At 44.0% G+C, this 26623-nt stretch overlaps 3 protein-coding genes across 7 annotated transcripts; 1 reads left to right on the forward strand and 2 right to left on the reverse strand.

The window, feature by feature from the left end:
* Window positions 1–53: 53 nt before the first annotated feature.
* On the reverse strand, window positions 54–1604 carry LOC133931249 (chaperone protein dnaJ 11, chloroplastic-like). The gene has a single exon (XM_062378098.1). The coding sequence runs from the start codon at window positions 1036–1038 to the stop codon at window positions 646–648; it is 393 nt and encodes a 130-aa protein (XP_062234082.1). The 5' UTR covers window positions 1039–1604; the 3' UTR covers window positions 54–645.
* Window positions 1605–2376: 772 nt separating this feature from the next.
* Window positions 2377–8494, reverse strand: LOC133931246 (protein PSK SIMULATOR 2-like). 4 transcript variants are annotated; one of them, XM_062378091.1, is made up of 12 exons: window positions 7911–8494; window positions 6009–6334; window positions 5823–5915; window positions 5634–5724; window positions 5322–5415; window positions 4592–4686; window positions 4364–4433; window positions 4169–4269; window positions 3683–3799; window positions 3302–3378; window positions 3171–3215; window positions 2377–3060 (listed from the first exon to the last, which is right to left on the reverse strand). In XM_062378091.1, exons 1-12 carry the CDS (start codon window positions 8352–8354, stop codon window positions 2547–2549), a joined length of 2067 nt encoding a protein of 688 aa, XP_062234075.1. In that variant the 5' UTR covers window positions 8355–8494; the 3' UTR covers window positions 2377–2546. The 4 variants fall into 4 exon arrangements, with proteins under 4 accessions (XP_062234075.1, XP_062234074.1, XP_062234073.1 ...); XM_062378090.1 differs by having other exon boundaries at window positions 4169–4278; XM_062378089.1 differs by having other exon boundaries at window positions 5808–5915.
* Window positions 8495–22647: 14153 nt separating this feature from the next.
* LOC133931252 (probable magnesium transporter NIPA6) lies at window positions 22648–26125 on the forward strand. Of its 2 annotated transcripts, XM_062378102.1 has the most exons (10): window positions 22944–23086; window positions 23296–23568; window positions 23720–23776; window positions 23857–23947; window positions 24036–24196; window positions 24299–24426; window positions 24502–24639; window positions 24885–24977; window positions 25076–25190; window positions 25699–26125. In XM_062378102.1, the coding sequence occupies exons 3-10, from the start codon at window positions 23767–23769 to the stop codon at window positions 25824–25826; spliced, it is 864 nt and encodes a 287-aa protein (XP_062234086.1). In that variant the 5' UTR covers window positions 22944–23086; window positions 23296–23568; window positions 23720–23766; the 3' UTR covers window positions 25827–26125. The 2 variants fall into 2 exon arrangements, with proteins under 2 accessions (XP_062234085.1, XP_062234086.1); XM_062378101.1 differs by lacking the exon at window positions 23296–23568 and having other exon boundaries at window positions 22648–23086.
* Window positions 26126–26623: the final 498 nt, after the last annotated feature.

Genomic DNA, 26623 nt, shown 5'->3' on the forward strand with positions numbered 1-26623 from the left:
GGTCACAGCGCTTCCACATTCACCTCGTCCTCGTCATCTTTGCTTGCCCAGAATGAAAAGAGTGGTTGGTTCCTTGATCATTTACAATCGAGAATGTTTATATTTACAAGGTGGTCAAATACACAAGAGATGTTTAAAATGCCTCTCTGGTGCACGGATCAAAAAGGAAGAGAAAACTGTAACTATGGAGCAGAACTGAAGACACAGACAAGAGAGGCAGGCATCCACCATGGCCGTCGTCGCCGCTGGTCGCTACCCAAGTTCAGGTGGGTCGCGGAGAATAACCGCGATCCACTTGATAGAGAATTGGGATCCTCTGGCTCATGGCGACTTCAATTCTTTATGGTGCTACAGTACTTTTCTCAATGAAAGATGTGAAGCTCCTCCATGGTTAAATGAGATGCAAGTCAACTTGCCAAACCGCTATATGGTGTTGAGATTAGTACCGTGAGCCATTAGATCCCAGATGGATAGATAAGATTTATAGGTGGGCTACTCCTCAATGTGGGCCGTCTAAACTGGATCGGATGGTGCGCAGTTGCCCGAGGGGTCGTTCAGTCAGCGACCAGGCTCCGGCGACTGCATCGCCGGTCGCGCCTGAGCAGGAGGCAGCGGAGGACGCGGCGCAATGGGCCAGCGGCTACCCTACCAGCACTGGTCCGTCTCCCACCTCCGCGGCTGAAACGCAGAAGGCGCCCGCCTGAACGCCGCGGGCCGGGCCACGGCGCGGTCGTATCGCGCGCGCTCGTCGGGATCGGCGAGCGTGGCGTACGCAGCGTGCAGCTGGATGAAGCTCTCGTCGCCGCATCCGGCGGCGTCCGGGTGCACCTCCCTCGCCAGGCGCCGGTACGCGGCCTTGATCTCCCCCCTGCTGGCTCCGGCCCCCACCCCGAGCACCTCGTAGTGCGTCCTCGCCGTTCCCGCCGGCGCCACCGCCACCGCGGACGCACGGGCCACGCACCGGCTGCCACGACGAGTCCCAGCGGCGCAGGGCGGAAGAGCAGCGGCAGCGGCAGACGCCGATGCAAACGAAGCCATTCTTTCACAGTTGCACTGCCTCCCGTGCGATTCCTGATTTCTTTGAAGAGTTTGGGAGCGCGTCGTCGTTGCTGTCGAGAGCACGATGTCGAGCCGCGAGCTGGTTCGTTAATTTATAGGGCATTGCCGGTGAGGAGCTTGTGGTGGCACTTGCGCGTCGAGTTCTTGTGCTTATCCTTTGGAGGACGAAGGATCTATCAGAGGAGGATGTGATCGAGTCCGTGCTGACTCAGCCAGGCCACCAGTGTGTCTTCCTTCTCCGCTTCTCGCTGCGGTTGCTTTCGCAATTAGCAGCATCATTGCGGTTTGTCAACTACGCCGACGGTTGTGACGGATCATGTATACTCTTCATCCCTGTTGGAAGTATTTACAAACGGTTGCGGTTATCTGAATTTGGAGCTCATCGGCCACTAAAACTTGCGGCTGAAAGCCACGGCTATGTTGAGTGATTTTGTTTTCCCACTGGGCTTGTGGTGATTTTGTTTTCTTGTTCTGGCACCGGATTTTCCCCGTGACCCGTTTTGCTGATGCTCCATTACTATGTCCTGCACCTCCTATTCAGATATGCAAGCGTATTTTGCATCTACTCTGAATCTTTTCTTATGCGGCTGTGTTGATTGCCTTTTGGATATTCACACATGCTTTGGGCTTATGCAATTATCACCGACAAGGCTCACATAGACAGAAATCAAGCTTCAAGCAGCAGACCAGGTAGGAGAAACGTAGCTCTCGGCTGCGTTTCGTTTCACACGGCTTCTTCTTTTTTTCCCCTCATGCAGCAAGATCCATACGAAGCTAAGCTGTGGGCCGAATTAATCTGGCGACGTCGGCGACGGCAAATGGCGGGAATCCGGTGCACCGCGTGCGGGTCTCTGTCGCCGCGGACAGTTGGGTGGTGGAGGGAGCAGCGCTCGACCAGGACGTCGCGGAAAATCAATAGTATTCGGTCGGATTAGAACTATATGATCATGATTAGAGACACAAGTAGACTTGGGAAGATTATTCTGTATATTTGTGGATAAACTCTTTTCTAGAAGGATATATGTGGACAAACTCGGGCCCACCCCTGCGATTTGTGGTCAAGAGCTGAGTCATGGGCGTCGGCGTAGAGTTCTGGCTCAACAAGATTTGTAGCTTCAGAAGCAGACATGGATGGACTGCTTGGGGCACCCGTCTTTGTTTTTCAGTTATTGTTGACAATCGTGGGTTTCTTTCTCTCTGAGCTGGAAATATCTTGCATAACTGATGGTTTTTAATTGTTAAATTCGAAGAAAAAACATTTTTCCCAAGGGCAGAAGATAATAACTTTCGTTCTGAACGCAGGATGAGAAAGAGCCATGGAACACCACTAGTGATTTCTCTATATATATTTCCACTCAAACGCAGTCTACAGTACTAAATTATATATGTACATAAACTAAGAGAATATATAGACAGATCACACATATACGAGATATACAATGGGCCGGGAGACGCAGCAAAAGAATACCTATATGAGCAGCATATATCTAATAAAATGTTGGGGATGAAGTCAGTCTATCCAAGCCATCTATTACATCCAGATCCCTCGTCTTGTCTCGACCCGAAATCGAGTTCCTACCGAATTCCCTTGCCGGCGAGTTGCCTTGGCTCCGGCAAGAGTCCCAGCTCCGGTGCGCCTTGTTCCCTCTGTCAGGCGGAGGCTCGCAGCTCGTGCTTCTTCCGTAGCTCGTCCTCTTGAAGCTCAGTTGGTCCAGCGTTTCGCGTTCGCAGTCCGACAACGGGCTTGGAACCGTGCCGTTGTTTATCGGAGATGTGTTGTGCTTGGTCTCTGCCTGTGAATCCAGTCCCTTGCGCGATCGAGACAGGTCATGCTTTGCGGATTTGTTTCCATAGCCTCTGTTCTTCACCTGGACCACCAAATGGTGGAGCAGCACCACCAGCTCGAGGATGTACTGCTCAGTCTTTGCCTTGTCTGCGTGATGAAGTGTCTGGATGCGGGTCACGCTGTGTTGGGAACCAGATTTCTTGCTCATCTCGCTCCTGTAACATGGCTAGATATTAGGTTATGCTGCAAGGAGAAATAGTTGATGCTATATCGTCAATGGGAAGTTCAAGACAAGGGAATCATGATTCGAATATTCCATACTAACCCATGGTTTGCCCATTCACCGACCCATCCAAAACCTTGGTGTGCTCTGGTCAAAGAATCAAAACAGCGAATTTTTAGGACAAAGTACTACACTATACTCAAGTCAGAATAACTCAAGAAGGTTCAACCCACCTTATTGTGTTTTCTGCTACTGGCAAAAGCCAACGAAGAGTTTTCTGCATTTCAGCTTTGATTTGAGCAACGGTACGCTGAGAGTAAAAAGGATTACATTTATTAGTGTGTTAACATTGACACACAAAAACAGCAGAGTCAAAATCAGGTCCTGGTATTTCATTCGAAATAAAATAAGGTTCTGATTCTTGTCATGAAAACATATGTCGATATGGACTGTTTAACTTCTAGTTCTTCAAAATTGAAGCATGCTTATGGAACTGACATAAAACAGAAATTTAAAGCTCGCCCCACCATCAGTTTTACAGACCTACTGCACATTCCATGTGCATGGAAAATAATAAGTACATTAACCACAGCAGGGTTGCATAAAAGACAAACCTCTTCTTCAGTATTAGATGATTGCAATCGCGATCGCAGAGCTGACTTTACTGTTTTTGGCAGACCATGGTATAAATTGTCCCTAGCACTAGGAGGAAGAGAGAGTGGCCGAGAAACCTGTACAACACATGATAGTTTCAGAATTTAATGGCTTTTTATCAGCGAAGCATCATCAATAGCAGGCTAAAGATTGAAAATGTAGACTTCGGTGATACAACATATGCACTATGATGTTGGAACTAGTACTTTGCTGCTAAGAGATAACATATATTCATGCTAGGAGACCATAAAATATTCATTACAATCCACAATTGCAGTTCGTCGAAGGGAAAGTAAAATGGATAAATCATGGCTTGTCAACATAACAGCAACAGATTTCAAGATGAACAAGAGAAAGTATGGAAACTGCCGCCAAGTCAATATAATGAAAGCAGGTCATCAACAGATAAAAAAAAAGACACGGCGTGGGTTATCAAAGGAACTTACTATGTTTTCAATTTGATTGATAATGTTAGCATAATGTAGTGCCAGACCACAGGAACCTAGCCTTTTGCTCTGAGCTTGCTCGGGATCAAAGAAGTCAGTTCCTGTGAGAACTTTATTTTTTTATTCAGAGAGGTGTTAAGATTTTATTAGGTACATTTTGTGTGAAGAAACATCAAAGTGTATAGTACTACTTACCAGCTTCATTAAATGCATCCCGGATTTGTTTATGTAAAAATATTACAATGTCCACAAGCTTCTCCACAATCTGCAATCAGGAAAAGAAATGCAATGTCAGCATTCTTCAAAAGGGAGAAACAATATGGGTAGCATATCCACCAAGAAATATCTAAGTAGCATAGCAATGATAACAGAGTCTCATCTCAGTAACTATAAAATAATGTAGCAAATATGGCTGAAGATTACCTCTTCTAAAGTTTTAGACCACAAGGATTTCTTCTTCAGATTTTTCACAAGCTTCCTCTGGCGTTTTAATTCACTATGCAATATCATAACGCTCTCTGAAAAAAGAAAAAGAGATAATAGAATTAGCATTCCCTCATAGCAGTTTTAGCTGAACATGGTGTGTAAAATGTAATAGCAACCATAAAAAAAGGTCATATGAAATAACAACTCATCCTATGAAAGAATTGATTATATCTATTCACACATTTTAAGTACTTTTCAGAATCTCTCCAATAAAACATGGTTGGAAGGTTCAGTGACATTTCTTGTGGTTCATTCTCTGAAAAATGGGGATTTTATTCTATGGTTACCCATGTAAGAGTCCTATAAGTCAGCCAGTCATAATTTTTATACCAGTCTATATATCAGGGGCTGCAAAAAGTTGGTTTAGTTGGAATAGAAAAGGTGAAGGATAATAGAATAGCAGAAAACATATAATGTTTTTTAATCAATGAACTAAGGGAGGTCCAGGGAAAAAGTGTGCACCACCATAACCAACAAAAGATTCTCCCTTATTTTTAACGCGAAACGGTAATAGCTACTTTGATAGCTTACTAATATATCTTCATTCTAGCCTCTGTTCACATAGTGAAATCACCGTTTCCCGGCGAGCTAATGGAAAAAAAACGTTGAGCTTGCATTCTAGCATCTACTGATACTGTACAAAAAAAATGGCATCAACTGATTGTACCTCGTCTAGCCGGTGGCACAGACTCATCTTCATGAAATTTCGTTTGAAAATCCTGCTCAAACCTGTCCAGAGCATGCAATTCATGGTAGAGTTCCTGCATTTATAAAAATAATTGGTCAGCATAAGTTTCACAGTCGGTGTAATGTTGCCAAAAATAGCTTGATGGTAGCACCACCCTCAATGATACTAGCTTGCTATTATGTTTGACTCTATGAAAGTAAGAAGTATTATCAGGTACAAGCAGGCAACTCTAACGGTGCAGAAATCAGGACATTAAAGAAAGCATAGAATATTTCTTTACAGCATACATACAGAAGTGCTTTGCGCCAAATTAATCAATTGCTGGACAGTAGCTTCCATACTCTCTTTTGAATGATCCTGAGGCGTATAATCTGTTGTTAATCTGCATATCATTATCAGAGTAATTCAGAGAACATGAAGTGCTAATACGATTGTAAATATCAGCATCTCAAATGAAAAGCATACTTTTCAGGGGCATACTTGTCAAAATATCGTCCCAAGTTATGCCATATAGGATCTTTACAGAGGTCACCAAACCGAATTACTTCTCTTGAAAAGATGGCAAGTTCTTCCCTGTTGGATTCCATTTCAAGTCCACATCAGCCACATTTATGACAGTATCAACCATAATTTTTCAAAGCAACTTCCGAAATCATACAGCCATACCTTTTATCAACAGCAGCAATATGCAACAGCTCACTGGAATTTGAGGAAACCAATATTCGCACTCCATCTGAATGCAAAATTTCTTCCTTCAACTCTTCTATACTCTCATCAGAGCATGACCTCCATAAACTAGAAGCTTTAGCTATGGTATTTGCAACTTCAAATGCTAATATACAGACTTTATTTCCTCGATTCGTTCCCCCAGAGAGAAACCCGCTGCCATGATTCAAACTTGTCATGCTACTTCCGAGGGTATCTAACACCTCAACAGCCTTTTCCAGACCAGCAATGCTAGCTCTTCCTAAAAGTGTACCTGTTTCTGATACCTGGCATAACTTAGTATGTCAGAGTTCAAGTGAAAAAACCTACTGCTATCTTCTCAGGAAATAATCTCTTATTTCTATGACTTCAGCTAGCAATAGAAAGATAACCAGTTATAGCACGAAGCAAATGGAAGAAAAAGGAGGTAGCATAGATTATTCCTTTTAAGAAACATAACATCAGATGTTAACTTACAACCTACAAAGGAAGATATCATGAAACAACACCATCTTTGAAAAACATTGTTACCATGGTATTATCTTCCATTGAAGTTCATGCAACTAAATGGAAACATAAGATATTGAATGAAATGATATATCAAAACAAAAATGGAAATATCACTCCTTAAAAGCTACTCCATAGCTATTCAGAGTTATTTGTGACAGAAGATCATCCCTCATGCTAATTGGCCAGGTCAAACTAGATGTGGAGAAATGATAGCAGAACAAAGGAAATTTCCATGGAGAACTAACAACGTTGAATTCCCTTAACCTGATACTTCATTATTCTATAGCCTAGTTTTGTCATCTCCAGCTATAAGATTTCGATCATGCTCAATTTCCAATCACTGTTTATCCAAACCAATCACTGTACATGTTGACTGTGAGATATACTACGCCTTGTCATGCAGAATGTACTTTGGCAAGCTTATTGCAAACCCAGAGCTTTCTTCTAATTGCCAATCAAAACTGCCACTTTCATGCATTTGCATGAGATGTGACGGAATAATTTATCAGTCTCCATAAGTGGCACAGATGAACTGCCAATAGCAATGGAAGGTAAAAGTTTGTGTCTGGGTCACAAGCTTGACCAGCCCAGGTAGTAGACTTTTGCTGACAGCAGCCTGAATGTAAATTAAGTGCGGCTGTCCTTCACTTATCCCGGTAAAAGGAAAGAATCATCGTCCTAGGATAAAGCTTAGAATATGCAAAACAAAGGCCGCCAAGCTTGACTTCACATTATATGCCGAAATGCAGATTTGTGTACTTTTTTTTGGCTTTGCTTGTTGTATCTGTTTCCCTATCGGCCTATCCTTTCCCTGCCCCGGTTAAAGAACACATGCAAATTTTTCATCGGATACTGATGGTCCGCGCCTCAGCCAATTGCCGAGCTATTTTGATGAAGTAAACTACAGCAGAAATCTTCACCGCCGCTTATAGATTGCGCAGCGGCGTCAAGTAAAGAACGCAGAAGACAGCTTAAGCATCGCAGCGACCTGTAGTATCACCTCTCCTCGGATCATGGCAACTCAAGAGCAGCAACTCGTTGGGCAGACAAGAGGTTCTAGCTGGACTGAAATTTCGAGCCAAACCTTCCAGCAGCACGTGCTCTGCGTGAATTGGTTGAGAATTGTCACGAACTGGCCAGCTGACGAATCAGAACACTCCGCAAACGAGCCGCGGCATGACATCATGCTGTCTATTGAAGCTGTCAGATTTTGCCGTGAACCAGCGAAGAGCAAACAGAAATCAAGCCCGCTGTCGCGCTTGAGCTCAACAAGACATGCACAAAGCGAAGAGGGGATGGAGGGAGAGAGCGGGGAAGGTGAAGAGAGAAGCTGTAGTAAAATTAAGTGAGTACCTTGTGCGAGGAGGGTGGCTTGGGCGGCGGGATGGCGAGCTCGCCGGAGTCAAAGTCCCCGGGCCCATACCTGCCGAGGCGCGCGTCGTAGGCTGCGGCGAGCGACCGCGGCGCCGCCTCGTCGGGGAACCGCCTCGAGCACACGCCCCCCATGGCTGGCAGATAGATACGCAGGTATCCAACCGCTAACCAACCCAACGCCTCGGCCTCGTCGTCGTCGGGCCCGCGCGGGAGGCTCCTAGCTCTTGCTCGCGGAGCCGGACGCGGCGGAGTTGGTGGGCCTCGGAGTTTGAAGTCGCAACCGTAATGGAGACGGAGCCGTGGCGGTGGCGGTGGCGGTGGCGGTGGGACTAATCGAGGGGTGGAATGGGGACGCGGTTGGGGTTGGGGTTGGTCCGGTCCTCTCCTCGGGTTGGTTTTGTTCTGGTGCGTGGCGTGCCCCATCCCGTCTCATCTCGCTCGCTCCATGGTCATCGCCGTTCGCAACCTTTGACTTGTTCCGTCACAGCCACGCTGCCTGCCCCGTGCGGCCTTGTCCCTCTCCTCTCGTCCTCCTCCATCGCCTTTCCCTTTCTCTTGTCCTCTCTCTTCCTTCTTCCACTCACACCTCCCTTTCCTTCTTCCACTTTAACCTCAGCTTTTCCTTTCGGAATAGTTGGTTTCACTTTTACTGTGTATAAAGTAAAAAAAAAGTCTTTTTTCTATTCCTGTATGTACTTAATTTTAAATAGTCTATGATGGATATTTTAAAAATTTGTTTTCTATAATACTATTACAGTATATCTTTTTATCTCCAACAGTTACTCTATTTCTTATATTCTATTACTCTTTTTCTCTCTTCAGACCTACAGTCATCCTATGTAAACAGTGTTGAGAGAGGGAGAGAGTAACAATAAATTTGCACCTATCGTATCACTATTGCGCTCCAGCCATATTATTGTAGCACTGAAACCGCTTCTGCTGAAGGGTGATTGTAACATCCTGAGTTTAAGCACGCTAATTAATTACAAATTTCACTCTAAATTAATTTTTTAGATTAATTAAGCTAATTAAGATTAAGAAAATATGTATGTGAATGTATATATACCATTATATATACATTCAATATATTAGATGTGCTAAGTTGAATAATTATTTCAAATTGCACTAGAATCAATTTTAAAATAATCTCTGCACTAAGTTGTTTCATCTACATTTGGATTATGGTTTTATGGTTCTTTGTGTGGAATTTTAAAATTGAATTTCTCTCAAATTTAAAACTATTCTTCATTTCTATTTAGCTCAAATCTAAATCGGATTCAAAACCCTTAAATTCAAGTACTCTTTCGAATATCTATATCCAAGTCCAAATCAAGGTTCAAATATTATAAATAGATTTGATCTTAATCCAAAGTGAAAAATCCAAATTCAAAATATTCCATTTTTAATTATTCCAAAATCTCTCTCTCTCTCTCTTCTTTTTTTCTCTTTCTTTTTCTCCTTCTCTTTTCTCCCGGTCCTATTTCCCTCCCTTCCTTCCTTTCTCAGCCCAGTCGGCCCGGTCTCCTTCTCCCCCTCCCCCCGGCGCACTCTCCCGGCCCAGCTCGCCCGCGCATCGCTCGGCCGTCCACACGTAGCACGTCGATTGGCCACCGCTGGTCTCCTTCCCCTTTCCAGCGCGACGTGCTCACCGGTCGCCGTTCCTCCTCTCCGGAAAATATCCCGCGCGCCGACCGGCCTCCGATTTTCCCTCTCCCTCCTCTCTCTCCCGCTCTCTCTTTCCGCACATTCCGTGCACACGCGCTCCCACGTGGGCGACGCAAAGCGCCCACGCCACGGGAAACGTAGTGAGCTTATCCTGCCACCTCGTTGACGACGACCTCATGATGCCCATAATTGCATCGTCTCTCTCTAGCTCCCTCTTTCGTCTATAAATAGCACATTCAGCTCCTTCTCCTCACCCTTTTCCCTATTTGTCACCGCTACAGGACTGTCGCTGCCACCATTCCCGCCGCTTCGACCCCGCCGTCGACGTGCTGCCGAGGAGCACCAGGGAGCCCTCGCTGTCTCGGTGCCACTCTCCATCCGCTGGAAGCTTGACGTGAGCCACCTGCGCATGGAGCCGAGCCGTCCATCGTCGCCTCTTCGACAAACCGCCAGCCACCGCAACCAACCCGCCACCGTTCTCCTTCTCGGTGAGCCTCTTGGTCCCCCTAGCACCCTCCTAGCTAGCATGTAGTCGCCCCGAGCCACTGATTGTTTGTCTCCACCACCGTGCAAACATCGCCACCGGTCTACGCCTTTGATCTGTGATGCGACCGATCGTCGTGCCATGATGCCTTAAGGCGCTAGGCCTCTTTTTCTTACAGGATTGGCACCTCCCCGTGCAAGGGAGGTGCTGCCCATTTTTACTCGTGCCACTATCCCCTCTCTGGCCATCATCTGGCACCACTCTCGCTGCCGGCCACCATCGAGGTGCTCCTAACCGAGTATGTCATGTCTGGTAGAAGCCTGGTGTCAAATTCCCATCGTGAAGCTCATGCTGGAGCGCTCCTCCGGCGAGCTTTCCCGTATGCGCCGTCGTGGATTCCTCACCATCGGCCATTTCTCCCTCCCCTTCGCCACTCGCACGGACCAACCAATGGGTCGTAGCTCGACCTGGCCGAGTGGGCCAAGGCTCGGCCTAGTGGCCAGCTGGCCGGCCTGGCTGGCCCAACCGCCTAGTGGTCGCGCCCCGTGGGACGGCCCAGCTTCCAAGCCCATTAGCTAGCCAGCCCAAGACTCGGGCGGGCCTACATTGTACGGGCCCAACACTGTGGAGCCTAGCCCATCCAAACCAATGCTCGACCCATCCAGACCCAGTTTGAGCCCTACTCGGCCCAAACCAACACTGTTCATGTGGGCCCCATGAATTCACTATTCAATAGGCCTCACCCGTGGGTCCTACCCATGAATAGTGACATGTCATATTTTCCCAATTTTATTTTAGATTAAATCTTCCAGGAGTCATAAATTCTCCGTTTTGGCTCCGATTTCGATGATTCTTTCACCTAAATTCATCTAAAATCATGATCTACTCATCTATCACATTGTGATATCCATTAGGACACATTCGGTTTTCCATTTGATTTTATTTGATTCTTCTCTGGTATAGCTCGTTGTTGATCGTAGTCATAATTGTAGAAAAGCACTTCTGTGAATTCTGCGTGGGTAGTGTCAGAAGCGAGTAAGATCCTGATTTCATCCAAGACTTCGAGAAAAACTCCGAAGAAGGCAATTCCTATCTCCTTGATCATATTGAACATGTGTTTTCAGATAATCCACATGATCAACTAAAACTTGACTTATTATCACATGTGCTATGTATTGTGCTTTTACAAACCACTTGCAATAGTTAAATCCTATTAAACACTTGTCATGCCACAAATATTATCATCTAGTATACATATCACCCTAGGATTACCTGTTGTTAACTATAATAACAATGGATGGTGCCTTGATATCTAGCATGATTAGGATTAAATACGTCTTCTCAGAGACGTCGCTTTTAAAATATATCTCTTCAGAGATAATGATTTACTGTTCTCCATGTTAACTCATATACCATAAATCCTTGATGGTTGTGAATTCTGTGATGGTTGTGAAATCCTTGAGGTCGTGTGGGATATGGTGGGAGACGTGTAAAAATCGGTGAAAACTATTTTTGGCAGGGGGCAGGTAGAGTATTCCTCCAGAGAGGATGCCCTTGGGGGCTTGAGATATCATTAGGGGTCTCGTTGCCAAACAAGATGTCTGCCTCAGTCGTATAAGAACCGAATCAATTGCTCTGACATGCTAAACCATCCCGTGCAACCATACGTCCTGAATGTGCAAGACTTGACTTCTTCTATACCGGACTGAGTTAGGCATCATAACAGGAGGTTGAGAGCAGCGAGCAGTCAAGTTGCCATCTTTCCCCATGTTTGAAGGTTGTTAGAGCAAGCTTAGGCTTAAAAATGGGACTGGCCTTCACTACATGGCAACTTTGGTGCTTGGGGGAAACTCGTGGAAATGCCTAGCAGGGAAGGTGTTTGGAGAGTCTCGGTATGATTCGCTCATCTGCTTGCAACAGTTGGAGACTGAGCATATTGCGTGGAAAAAACTGTACAACATCTGTAGAGTGTAAATTTATTCGAATAGCCGTGTCCACGGTCATGTACATGCGAAGCATGACCCCATTCGACTAGACTCAGGGTGCGCGTGTCTTGATGAGTGTGTGTGTGAACTAGATATCCATGTGCTGAGGTTCCTGGCCCAATCCGCCAGAAGCTTGCGTGGTACTAGAGGTACATTAGATGTGATAATAGGAACTGCGGAGTGAGACGTGACCCCTCCCAGGACCGAAACACCTCCAAATACAACTTGTTACCTTGGTTTTGATCGATTTAAACTGTTTTAAAGGTTAACAGTAGAGAATAGAATGGAATACATGCATATAGCTGCTTTACGCTAAAACTAAAACCGTAAAGTCTTATCCTTGTTTCATCCCTTATGCATATATCAAATATTTTGAAGTAGTATAGGACTTGTTGAGTAACTTTCGTACTCACTCTTGCTATCATTCAGATGAAGAAGCTGATGCCGACTTCACTAGAGGTGAAGGCAAGGATGAAAAGTAGTCGTAGAAGTCACGTTCACACCCTAGTTGCTTGTGGCTTAGGTCTCTACTCTTCGATGTGTTTTGTTAGCCGTTCGACCAGATTTGTAATGTATACGCTATGGTTTCTAACCTTTTGTACTCTGTAACCTTAATAAGCATATACAAAGTTTGACTATGATACTACAACTGTTATATTGTATGTATCAACTAGATCCAGGGACTGATACAGGAGGCACAGGAGATTTCGGGATCGGGGGTCTTACGGCGATATGGGCAACAGAAGTGGCATATGCGCCTGCTACAATGATAGTATCGGAGTATTGAGTAAGAGGACATTCTGGCTAATGGGTCTCACGAGAAATGCAACGACCGGCGAGGGATTTTTCCTAAACCCTGGCACATGGGGCGATCATCACTTGGCTCACAAGACCAACACAAGACTTGCACGGTCAGCCTCCTTGCGATATAATATGGGTTGGTCGTGGGACGTCCATACCTAACCTGTCTAATCGTATTATTGATATCTACTCAAGTATTTTCCTTTCCGAAGTACCTCCTCCAGCGAATAAAGTCATGAGCAGCGCATATGAGCAATGCCCTGTCATGTAGCATTAATAGCTACGAAGTGGGATGTTGCAGACAGACTTGCTTCACGCGACGGATGGAACATGATCTGCAGAATGACTAGGCAAGTGGATGATTTTGCAGGTAGACTCACAAAAAGCATGGATGGGGTGGCTTGGTAGATGAACTTGCGGCGCATGGCAATGGGACAGGCCAATCTAAAGCATCTAGGTTGCTAATTCGTGTTTTGGTAATGAATGACAATAAGAAATTTGTGGATTAACATGTTTATTTGAGTTATGAAAAGGTTAGTCACAAAGGGGTTGCAAAGCTACAAGAAACATGTGTGGAAAATATAAAAATGGCTAGCTCAATACAAAGGTACAATTGTAGGGTATTTTCTTTTACCAGTTAAAGGAGATTAGAGAAGAAAATTGATCGAATTGATAGGATAAGTGTCATACTATCAAGAGAAGTTTATGTGCGTTTACTTGAGATATCTATAGTACAATAATTGGTCAAACTTACATTTCATATAGAGTGAGAAATTTAGTTTGAGAGGAACCAAACAAAGACGTCCTTTGGGGTGTTTCTGAGTTGTGGCAATTTGACCGTCGAAACGGACGATCTGGCCGTTGTATAGCAAAGGCTGTTCTATTCAAGTTTCAAGTGTCACGGTCTGACCGAAGGGCTTTGTGGATCTGACCGCTGTATAACCATATTTGAGATGTGTTCAGACCTCAGTTCCAATCTGTCCGCCAAGGAATAGAGGGGTTCAAAACGTTTGCTCTGGCTAGCGGTCTGACCACCGGGCATGGCCGGTCTGATTGCCCAAGAACAGAGAGTTTTGGCACTCTATTCCCTACTCGTGATTTGATCGAGAGAGTTGGTGGTCTGACCGCTAGCCTGTGTCATAAGTCATCATCACGACTTTATAGCTGTTGAACGGCTAGCGGTCTGACCGCCAGTGTCGCAGATGTGTCAAATCAACAGAAACGGTCACATTTTGGAGTGTAGCCTATATATAGTCATTTGGTTGGTTCAAGGGAGCCCTCTAACACTTCATTACAACATATTTGAGCTCTTGCCTTCCACCTCTCCCTTTCTTGACTTAGTTGTTGCATTTTTTAAGTGTAAGAGCATCTAGTGCGTAACTTTGAAGAGTTTGAGCATTGAGGTACTAGTGATATTTCAAGCAAGTGTCATCAACTTGTCACTCTTGGATTTTGTCGCCTCCTAGATGGCTTGGAGGTTATTGCGCGGTTGAGCCCTTCAAAAAAGATTGTGAAGGAGCCATGATGGTGATTGTGAGAGGCTTTGAGCACGTTTTGCCGGAGAGGCAAAGTGCTACTTTAGTGGAATTGATGTATTGAGTAGTTCTTGTTCTAATCCGGTTTAAAATCAAGTTGTTCGGTGTGAGCCATTTCTCGTGTGAGAATTTGATACTTGATAGATAAGCGATTAGAAGTTTAAACTCATCTCAACGTGGATTAGTGATGATCAGCAAATCACGATACCACGGGATAAATTTCGTGTTTCATCTTTTGAGTAATTTACTTTCTTGCAATTTATCTTCCTAGAATATAAATTGTTGCATGTCATCCTATGATTGCAAACTTTGACATAGCCCTTAGTTATTTTTATATTGCTCTAGTGATCTTTAGTTTGTTTTCACAAGTTTTTTGATCGCTTAGTAATTAGTTTAATATCGTATATTCACCCTTCTTCTAGTCGGTATCCTTGATCTTACACGAGCGATCGAGGAAGGCAGGTGTGACAACGTTCCACGAATGGGATGGACAGGCATAACTCTCAGGGCAAATTGGGTTCACCCGATTCTCCATGATAATAATATAAGAGTAGTAGAATATCTAGCAAGATATAGATCTGCTAAACAAGGCTTACTTGTAAGTTCTCCTTCTTTCTAGTATATAAAGAGAGGGGGACCCGATTTGTAAGAGGGAGGAAGCAAGAGTCAAGAAATCTCATTTGTAACCAGTTCAAAAACACTGACAACAAAATACACAGGACGTAGGGCTGTTATCTTTAGAGAGGTTTGAACCTGGATAATCCATGTGTTTTTGAGTTTATCACAAACATACGCACACCACAAACGTTGTTCACACGTCCATCGACCGGTACATCCTGAAATTATTGTCAGGGATTAAACCTCGATCAATATTGCATACTTTGTAGGGCTCTCTGGAGCTAGCCTTAGTATTAACTAGCTAAGTGCACGTGTTGTAACTAAAACATAAATATTGAACGTGGTAACATCAAACACAAACTTAAGGTATGGAGATGTGGATGTATCATAGGAGCGCCGCCAAACGAATACGTTAGGAGCGATGCCGTAGTTTGATTTCAAATGAGATACAAAAATGAGGAGGATATTATCCGCTAATTTCCCTCTTAATTTCTTTCTTTATTTCTTATTAGTAAAACTAGTCTTACATTCGTGGCCGGTAATGAGACGGGGAGTTTAGAGAACGAGGGTGGATGATAAAGTAGATACATTATTCAAATTTTAAGAGTTTTTATTAAATGGGACGATAGTAAGAGAATGTGTGATATTGAAAAAAAAAATCGTGTTTTACATGATAGAGATAATAAAAAGGAGGAGTATTTTACTGTAGATTGGTTTTATAATGGTGGCCTGGGGCAGCCCTGAGTCTTGACGAAAAATGTTTAATACTAGCTCACGGCAGTGCTGGGATTGGATTTGGCTTTCTCAAATTAAACTTTGACCGTTGACCCCCATGGTGCCAACCACAGCACAGCAGCAGGGAACAAAGAGGAGGCAGCGATTGGCGCACTGGTGGCGGGACGTGTGAATTGCGTACGACGCCGTGCGAGCCGCGGCGACAGCGGCCGCGCGTCGCCGGCACGGCACGGCGCGACCGGGTGCTGCCTTTGCGCGGGGCCACCATCGGAATCTTCGGTCAAGGTCAAGCGCGTCGCCGTTGCTTCCGAGCAATTTGGTCGGCTTCTGTCTCCGGGGCCGACGTGGCAGCGGCTGACTCACCGACGAGGCGGCAAAAGCTTCTCCTAAATATTTTGGAAGCTATGATCGTTAAAAATCCAATCGGATCTTAATTAAAAAGATTAAGTCTTTATGATCCAAGAAAGTAACTATCTGTCGAAAGTACACGTGGAAATTTGGATCGGAGGAATCCCATATTTTTCATGTGTTACCAATCACTTTGTGGTCAAATTCGTAACTGCCTCTAGTAGTTATTCGTGTCCTTCTCCGTATCTCCTTAATGACATAATTTTATCTTGTATAAATGTAACATCATTCAAAGTAATGGAATAACAATCTCATTATTAGTTCATCTCTCTATCTGCAATTTCTATTTACCGGTCGTGTCCTTCTCGTATAACGATACAGAATAATCATTGTCACTGTCATGGCGCCAACATGTGCCTTAGAGTAGTTGACCTAGAGCGTAAATAAGTTTGAAGTTGCTGGAACCTAATCTCTCCAGATTAGCAACTAAACCATCTAAGAAATGGCAGCTAAACCATCCAAGACGAGAAATTGGTGAAACACGTGTGCGCGTGCATGCAAAAGAAAACCGAAGAAGCAAAGAGAAGCAGGTGATCGACTGCTGCAAAGGTCTATGCGCACGTGCCTATATACACAGCCAACTACTAGAACTTGATTTTTTTTAACCCATTTAATTTTCATATTTTAATACTTAGCCACTCCCTAACTATATTTTTAGGTTCTAACCCCTTTGGTCATGGCGTGACCAAATCCTTCTTATGACAGCTCATTTAGTCACGTCACGGCTCATGATGTGATAAGGAGGGGTTAAATGTTGAAAATTTAGTTATGGATAAATTAGTATTAAAAATTAGAATTAATAGAATTTTCACTATTTACCACTAATAACTTATCATGTTCTTTATATATCCTTATTATGTCAATGATATGTACATTTAGGTCCTATATATTATCCGTATAATAGATATCATGCCGTTGGTTAGACAATTATTCGGTGACGTATCGTAAATTTATCCTATAATTAAATAGGTTAGAAAAAAAAATCTAGTAATGTTCCCGCGCTTAATTGGTGTGGAGTTTTTGCCTGTTGGACAGTGTTGCCATGCAATCAGACTGCCCTTTGTCGATGGACACGCAGGCTGCAAGCTATCTAGATGCATATCAACGGGATAAAAATAATGAGATAGTTGAATTTTGTTTAAATTCAAATTGAATTAAAAGAAGAATATCACATGAAATGATAAAAATGCATACAAATGGAGCATTACAAAGGAACTCACTTTTTCATCATATAACCTAGGGCTAGAAATAATTTTAGAAATTATTCCATCACATAAGAAGAATATTAGTGATTTTTTTCAGATTTTTGGGAATTTATTTGAGGCACTAAAAATTGTTAGAAATTATAAAAGTAGTTTTTTTGGAGAATTTTAGTTTAAAATATACAAAGGATTTTTGGATGAATTCAATTAAAATGGGTTCTACATGAATTATGGAACAGGTAAAAAAAGTTTTAATTTTTTTTAAGTAACAGAAGACCACCGTTTTGAAGGAGAGAGAAGACAAAATTTAAAAAACGTGGTACTGTTCATTGCAAACTGGAGTTGACGGGCTTGTTGTATTCGCCATGTCAGTCGTGGAATATGACATTGTTTATTATATTCGGCATCTGAGGTGCCGAATATAGTTGATATTCGGTATCTCAGGTGCCGAAAATGATGAAAGTATCATATTCGGTATTTGATGTGTCGAATATGTCACTGCTCACCATTTTCGGTAAATGAGGTATCGAATACGCATGCTAAATTTATAAATACGATAACATGTTGTCTATTTCGGTAAATACGGTCGAGTATATTGTCTATTTTTGGATTTTTGCCTACCATTGCTTACACTGTGGTACGCCAGACTTGACCAATCCTTCAGTACGGAATGGCTGGATCAGTCAGATCGAATCGAATGGAATGTCTCTCTCAAAAAAGAATCGAATGGAATGGATGCAATCATGCAGGGATCGATATCGCTGGCCTCTCATCTCAGGTTTAATTCGACGATGCTTCGAATAACGCGTTGTGTATGCGCGTCCCGTGCAGCTGTATGCAGCTACCTTGCGTAGCACAATGCAGCACGTAGTCGACCAATATTCATGCCCAAGCCAGCAAAATTCTGCGTTCAGAAGGTTGATTTATGCCCAAAATTAAAGCTCGTAAAATGATCATGAGAAAATCCCGCATGGGACCTGGAGACCGGTAGCAACGCTTGAATAGTTCACCTAGCTAGTTTTGCTATTACTTTCTTTTTTTTTACTTATTATTTAGAACATCGATACGATTTTTAATATATGTTTTTATCGATTGCTTTTTCTAAGCATTTATTATTAAAACTTGTACTACTTTTTGAACGAATTGTGCATATTTTTCTGAATAGAGAAGAGTTTTTACAAGTGGCAGGTGAATTCATGGGTGACCGGGATGACTTGCCCGCCCGAGCCGTGGAGGTCGACAGAGGCTCCCGTGCAGTCCTCGATGAGCTCCAGATGAACGATGACATGATGCATTGATGCTTGACGCCCCTCTGCCATCTGCCAACGTTCCGGCGGGACCGTGCCGTCGAAACTCGAAACCTGCATGGATCGGAGGAAGCAGCGTCCATGTCCACAGCTTGATTTGCTCGGGCGAAGCATGTCCGTTTGGACGCAATGGAGAGAACACGCGCGGCCAATGATGCGCTCGCTCGCTATATGATGTCCAGGCTGAGCTTGACGCGGAAGAACATGGCAGCGCCGCTGAGGCTTCTCCAGGGGATGAAGTGAATCTCCGTAGCTGCTGCTGAAACTCTCCTCAATTCTCTTTGGTTTCCTTTTTTTGGCGAATGGAAATGGATTATATTAAAACTTTGAGAACAGTAATGTGAATATGTGATCACCAACAGCTTCCCTGAATATATATAATTCCATCAAGTGCGTTTTTATTCGAGAGATATTTCTAAATATTTCTGAATAGGATATGACTGTAGGCCGATACAGAGGGAATGGGCTTGAGCCCCTATCCACAAGCACACGTGACAGCCCCTCTATATTTTTTGGGAACCCAAGGGAAAGAAGAAGCACACGTGACAGCCCCTCTATATTTTTTGGAACCGAAGAGAAAGAAGAAGAGGAGCAGAAAGAAGAAGAAGAAAAAAAAAAAGAGAGTGTACTACTTCTTGTTTTGAAATATGTTCTTGGATATAGCCATCTAATTTTTAAAGGTGTTTGATTTAAATATATATACGGATGGAGTGATCACTTCAAGGAATACTCTTCTAGATGTTGGATGAGTACATAAAAAAAATACTGGCCAGAGCTATTTATGTTTTGGATGAGTTTTATCCCTAGTGATATGCACATTCTAGTTAGTTAAAATAAATATTTTTTGTTAGCACTTGTTGAGGGTTAGTCTCTGACAATAATTCCTGGGTGTACCGATCGATGGATGCGTAGACAACGTTTACAGTGTGTTTGTTTGTGATGAACTCAAGAATACATGAGTTATCCAGGTTCAAGCCTTCTAAAAGATAATAGTCCTACGTCATGTGTATTTTGTTATCAGTGTTTATGAGCTGGTTAAAAATGAATCATTTTTTGCTAGACTCGTTCTCCTCTTTATATACAAGAGAAGGAGAACTTACAAGTACAGCCTTTTCCGCTGACTCATATCTAGCTAGATGTGATTTTCTCAGGACATCATCACGTGGGGTATGCACGCTGCACCTTACGCTGGTGGTACTGTGGGGCCCATCCTATCCTTTTGGATGCCCTCACTCTTACCTTACCTCGGTAGTCTTGCATGTCCCCTTGTCGTGCGCCGTAAGCTTGTCACATTCCAAAATACTAATTATGTAATTAGACATGCATAATCATCATTGCATGTGCTTGCACGTGTTTCTCTATTAAAAACCGGTTAAACATATCTCAAACACCTTAGAGATGGTTTAAAGCACTTCGGAGAATCCCTACATGCCTTGGAGAAGGAAAGAATAGAAGGAGGGTGATGAGAGGAGACTTAGAAAAATTTCAGCAAAAGAACTCCCTCACGGTCTGACCGGTGTCACCCATGGTTTGACCGCTAGGTGCGTCGCCACGTGGGTTGCCACGTGGATTTCCCGCAGTCTGACCGCCTGAGCTCGCGGTCTGACTGCCCAAGCTCGCGGTCTGACCACCTGAGCTCGCGGTCTGATCGTCAGCACACAGAGGCTCGGGTTAAGTGGATCGATCACTTCCTTTTGCTCTCTCCCTCTTACTTTTCTCTCACTCTCCGTCTCTCCACCCGACCCTAGAGAGAGAAAGAGAGCTCTACTCATCACGTTAGAAGGTCGAAGATCGGAGGTGGGAACTCTCACGAGCTTCCCAGAGGACTTTCCCATGTTTCCCCCCTCTTCTCCCTCGCCTGAGACCCGTTCATCGATCGCAAGCTTCACCACCACTCCGAGAACTGATCCGTGAATCGGAGCCTCCCCGAAACATTCCAATCTAATAGAAAGCTTCTATAAGCTGAGGTGAGTAATCCCCTACCGTTTCTCCATTGTTTCCAAGCTCGATTCTACCCTTGTGTCGTGTAGGCCCAAGTTCAACCTAGCATAGATCCAATTCATGGGGTGTTTTGAGTTTAGCTTGGTGAATGATGTCTAAATCACTTTAGAAACACTCCACTAGTCTTATAGAGTATTTTGATACCCTTCGTTGTTGAAGGTCTCGTCAAAATCCTCGCGACGACCCTGCAAAGGCGCTGCCGACAAGGTCTAGCGGTCTAACCGCCGCTAGGGCTGGACTGAGTGCCAGTTGAGGACCGGAGAATCCAAGTTGAAAACTGATACAAGAGTCTGACCGCCACTTAGGCCGATCAGACCGTTGGTGGGTGATCTAATCGCCACCATATCTATAGTTAGACCATCAGAGGCCAAAACTCTATGCACACCGGCGGTCTGACCACCACCCTAAGGCCGGTATGACTGCCAACCTATGAAGGCTAATGTGAGGCTAGGTTAGCTTATCCGAGGTTTCAAACTTTGAAACCTAATCCTTTTGCAGATGTTTTCGAGTCGTAGCACTCTATTATTACTTGAGCATGCATATTGCATCATTTTTCCATTGTTTGTTTATTTATGTATTGCGCCAGTGTTTCTTTTAGAGAGTGTCGATCCGATAGTTCAAGCAAGCGAAGATGACGCAGGTCTACCACACTTCTATGAGTTTTGTGTGGGTAGTATCAGGAAACTGACAAAGCAGCAAGGCAAGCATATAAGCATATTGCACCCTTTGTTCAATTGAAGGGAGTCTAAATTGATAAATTATTCTTTACATATGTTTTCATGTGTTGAGTCAAGTATCGGGCTTATTCGGGTAGAACCTATGTTGAATTGCATATCCTCTACCTAAAGTTGTTGATTTTCCTCGTCCTTGTCGTCTCGATAATGTTGTTGATGTCTAGCTTAGGAGTTGTTCGATATGCTTAGCAACGCATAGGTCCTCGGTAGAAGTCGAGTGACGGTGATACAGTTGTTCGTGAGCATAGGGCTCACTTATGGTTTACAAATATTTTTATGATGTTGAGATGGTTGGATGAGTGATGAGTATGAGGCGAGATGTGGGCGGTGTTAGGGGTGTTTTCTGCTCAGGAGGAGTCCTCAGGGTAGTTCGGGAGAGGAACCCGGATATCGTAGACCGCCTTGCATCATTTAAGTATCGATCGTTGACCGCCGTTGGCTTTAGCACTTCCCGCACTCATCACATATTGATCTAATGGTAAGACGAGCTAAATACCTTTATAGCTGTGATCATTTGGGTCTGAATATCAACGGTGTGAGCGGGCGGACTAGTAGGAGTATCTAGTTTGCTCTGGGAGTAGCTCTAGATATCCTCATGCCGAGTGATGTACGATCCAAATGGTTGGGGCTTATTAAGAAAGGTTGTCACGAGTACCCCTCTTGTGCACTTTAGCGGGTGGCACAAGCCGAATGATACTCGTGTCGTGTGGATAAAGGAATATCCCTTGTTGGGGGTGGGGCGGCACGACGGCAGGGTGGAGTGAGGCGGCTGGGCAAGGAGGTCGGAGTCGGGGTGGGGTGGCCGGCGGGGGGGGGGGGAGGTGCAGTCATGCAACGAGGCGTGGCGACTGGGCGATGGGGCGGATAGGTCGGGGGCGGGGTGGCACAACGGCGAGGCGAGAAGGCTGGGGGCGGGGTGGCATGGCAGCCGGATAGGTGGTGGGGTGAGGCGACCAGTGACAGGACTTGGAGACTGGCAAGGCGGTCGGGCGGGGCAAGCTGTGATCATGCTAGGCTGTGCTCATACCGTTCTGTCTAAATTAGGTCGTGCCATACCGACTCATCGTACCGAGACATCAGCCCAAGCACGATTCGACTAGTCATACCGTATTGATCTAGTCCATCTACTATTAAATCATATCGTGTGTAGACCGTATCTATAATACTGTGCAACAGAGCAGTCCAATCGACACAACCGAATTGGCCATCTTTAATCCCCTCCTCGTGGCCCGCACGTCATCCGAAGCACCCGTGCGCTTTCCTTTCCTCCCTCCTCGCTGGGTCGTTCCCTAGCGAGCGGATGGAAGGAGCCAAAGCCAACCAACCAACGACCGGCCGGCAATAGGCCGCTGCTGTAGCGGAGAATAGCAACGACGGACACCAAGGAGACGGGGTCAAGCGCCGGACGGGCCCCAATCCTTGTCCCGTTTCCCTCCTGTGTCCTTCAAATTCGAAGGCGGGAGGGAGGGAGGGAGGGAGGGAGGGAATTGTTGTTTTGCTTCTCTGCCTCCATTTCTTGGTTTCGAGCCTTTGATTCGGAGGGAGGAAACAGGAGGATGGAGGTGTCCGACAACACCAAGGGGCTCGCGCTCGCGATCGCGTCCAGCGCCTTCATCGGCGTCAGCTTCATCCTCAAGAAGATCGGCCTCTTGCGCGCTGGCAAGGGCGGCGTACGCGCAGGTAGTTTGTACACACATGCTTAATTGCTCAGATGTTTGTATAATTCTACGCAAATTCTTCATCTTTTTTTACGCGGTTCCTGGGATCCGTGGGCAATATGGGCTATGGATTCGAACGAACCCTCTGATTTGTTCGGGGCAGTGGTACATTCCTCTGATTTGATGCGCCGGTGGGTCATTCTAAGATTCTTTGTTCTCGATGCAATGCAGCTGTACCGGCTGCTTTAGCCAATTTAGCAGGCAATGACTGTTGGATCCGAGTGATTGATAGAACGGGACCTGAAAATGTAATGGCGTGCCGGTGCGTGATTCGACGTGATGTTCGTACGATTGGGGGCGGCTGTTGTGATTCTAGATCTTGACCAGCCCGCGCTTCGTTAGTCAAGTCAGAAACTTGTGCATATGATGAGCGTATCAGTCGTCGAGTTGTCACTGTCTTCTAGAAGTGACCGAATCTCGTGCTGGTTGAATTTCGAAGATGAGGTCAATTCGATTGCTCTGAGATATTCGCTCATGCCGTGTTGAACTTCATTATTTTCTATCATTATTTTTACTTGTTCCAGACACACTTCTTCTTTCGTGGGCAATTGCCCTCCCATTTCAGCTTATGAGGATCATTTGTTCTACATTGCAGGTGGTGGAGGATACACTTATCTTTGGGAGCCTCTGTGGTGGGCTGGAATGACCACAAGTATGTTTATCTACACAACATTTACTGTGAAATTAAATTTGACTATGCAACTGAATTTCCTTAGTGTTGACCTTGACAAGTGCTGCTTGGGGAGGTTGCAAACTTCGTAGCATATGCTTTTGCACCAGCTATACTCGTCACTCCTCTTGGAGCATTGAGCATAATAGTGAGGTGAATTTTTTTCAGACTAAAACTGTTAGTTTGAACACTGTCTTTGATTCTCTTATGCTTGACATATAGTTTTTCTGAAATTGGGCAGTTCAGTGTTGGCACACTTTGTGCTGAAGGAGCGGCTTGAGAAGCTCGGGGTCCTTGGTTGTGTATTGTGCATAGTAGGTTCAGTTGTTGTTGTTATGCATGCTCCTAAAGAGCATATGCCTAACTCTGTCAAGGAAATCTGGAACCTAGCTACTCAGCCAGGTGAGTCACTGACATCTAATTGTACACTTTAATACTTAACTTTTAGTTACAGCTGCATGTCTTACTAACTTTTTCCATTCTTGTCGTGTCAACCATGGGCAGGATTCCTAACATATGCGACAGCAACATTGTTACTTGTGGCAACATTAGTAGTCTTCTTTGAACCTCGATATGGTCAGAAAAACATCCTGATATATCTGGGTATCTGCTCTTCAATGGGATCACTAACGGTAAGTGTGCTTTGATTAACAGACGCACAGTCTAACTGCAGGAATATTTAGTTACTGAGCTTTCATACTCTGTAGGTCGTTAGCATCAAAGCCATTGGTGTTGCCATAAAGCTTACATTGGATGGAATGAATCAGGTTGCTTATCCATACACATGGCTTTTTGTTATGGTTGCAATTATCTGTGGGGTTTCTCAAATAAATTACCTCAACAAGGTAAGCACATCTTTTTCCTGTAACTTGCTTCACCTGCGAATGTGTTTTGCTCACCTAGGGCTTGTACTTCAGACTATTGACAAAAAAATTCAAGGATATATTATCTGCCATAAACTTATTTTAATTTTTCACCACATCTATTAAGAAAACTAATAGTATCTTTTTTACATGGTCTATTACATTTCTAATCATTATAGTGTATTTCTCAGTTTTCAGGTTATGCTGACTTCCTTATACTTTTGCAGGCACTGGATACCTTTAATTTAGCTATTGTATCACCTATTTATTATGTAATGTTTACGACCCTTACAATAGTGGCGAGTGGAATTATGTTCAAGGTAGGAACAAATCTTAATTGTTTTGTTAATTATGCTGAACTTACTGATCCTATTGGCCGAGGTTGCAACTTATTCTGCTTTTTTACTGTGAAATGCAGGACTGGGCTGGTCAAAGCTTAAGTAGTATTGCTTCTGAATTATGTGGCCTTATAACAATCCTTTCCGGGACAGTTTTGTTGCACACAGCAGAGGAGGGAGCCACCAATTCTGCAGGTAGAGTCATTTAGCTCATTTTCTTGTTTTACCTACATGTGTTCTTTTTTCCCCCAAAAAATACAACATGCTCTGCTAAATTGCTAAGACCTCTGAATTCTTTTTCAAGGACTCATAATTCCTCCAATTTCATGAAAAAAGCAATAAAGCTATCTACAACTACTCATAACTTATGCCGCCCCAAAATTTGCTAAGCTATGTGCTTTATCAGTTAATAGTGTTAGGAGTATAAAATTACTCCTTAACATTGCCAGCCTAAGTTAGCATTTAGCTCCCTTGGAAATTCTATAAGATAAACATGTTTTATTCCTTTTCTGTCCCACAACCTCATTTGAACTGATGTGTTCGTTTTTTAAAAAAACTTTCAAAAGCTGTTAGATCTGGCGTAGTTTCAGTATTGACTTGCCTGTTGGCAAAGAATCGGAAGTTGTACACCACGCCTTTTGGCAGCAATATATTTTTGGTAAGACGTGGTTTGAGCTGAGCAAAACTTGCCTCTTGATTGCAGCATTGTTGGCTTGGCCTTTGGATAAAGGATCCATATCGTGGTGTATCAGCTTAAGCAGTGACAATCTACTGAAGAATGTTGAAGAGGACTACTTCGCAGCTCTGCAAAGTTCACCTGCCCCAGTATGACAATACATTGCCTCTACTTTGGTTGTACAAGAAACCAATAGACTTTGTAAAAATCATGCAAATCGGAGAGGAATCTTAACTGTGCCAACATTCTGGCAGTTTTGGTTGAGGAGATTTCATCTGCCATTTTTCAGATTGTACAGAGGAACCTGTAAATTTGTGAATTCTTTTTATACCCGGGACAAGATTGGACTTGCTATCCATTGTTTGTTCAAAGGCAAGTAGAGTTGCTGCATGCATGTTGTAGTTTGTATAAATGTTTCTTCTTTAACTTAAGCTCAAAAGTGAAGATTGATGTATCCGAGCTGTGTTCTGCATTAGTATCACATATGCATCCAAAGTGAATGGTTTCAGTGTTAAGCTCAAAAGGGAGGTAATGCACTGCTGCATTTGCCCATTAAGTGGCATCGAGGGATTAAATTCATGTACTTGACTGGCTTATTACCTACTGCTTTTGATTAGCTCAATTGTTTTATGGAGTTTGCTGGATGAGAAATTATTTTTAAAGTAATCATATTTAGCCTGGTACCATCCACTATTCCACTGATAGGGTAAAGTTTGCCGATTTCCAAAACTATTACTTTTTGTGAAAATTTATGCATATTCTCATCTTGTATTTGTTATATTCCTGTTTAGCCAGATGAGGTAAATTCGTTGTCCCATTTTTGCACTTGGACTTTGCCATACTGGTGTCAATAGATACATCTACAGGTTAACCTTTGAAGTCAGTGCTTCCATGGACGCAGACATGGGCACGTAATGATGGTGATAAACATCATATCAGCAAAATTCAACTG

The sequence above is a fragment of the Phragmites australis genome, chromosome 10, assembly GCF_958298935.1.
Source record: "Phragmites australis chromosome 10, lpPhrAust1.1, whole genome shotgun sequence".
Classification (NCBI taxonomy): Eukaryota; Viridiplantae; Streptophyta; class Magnoliopsida; order Poales; family Poaceae; genus Phragmites; species Phragmites australis.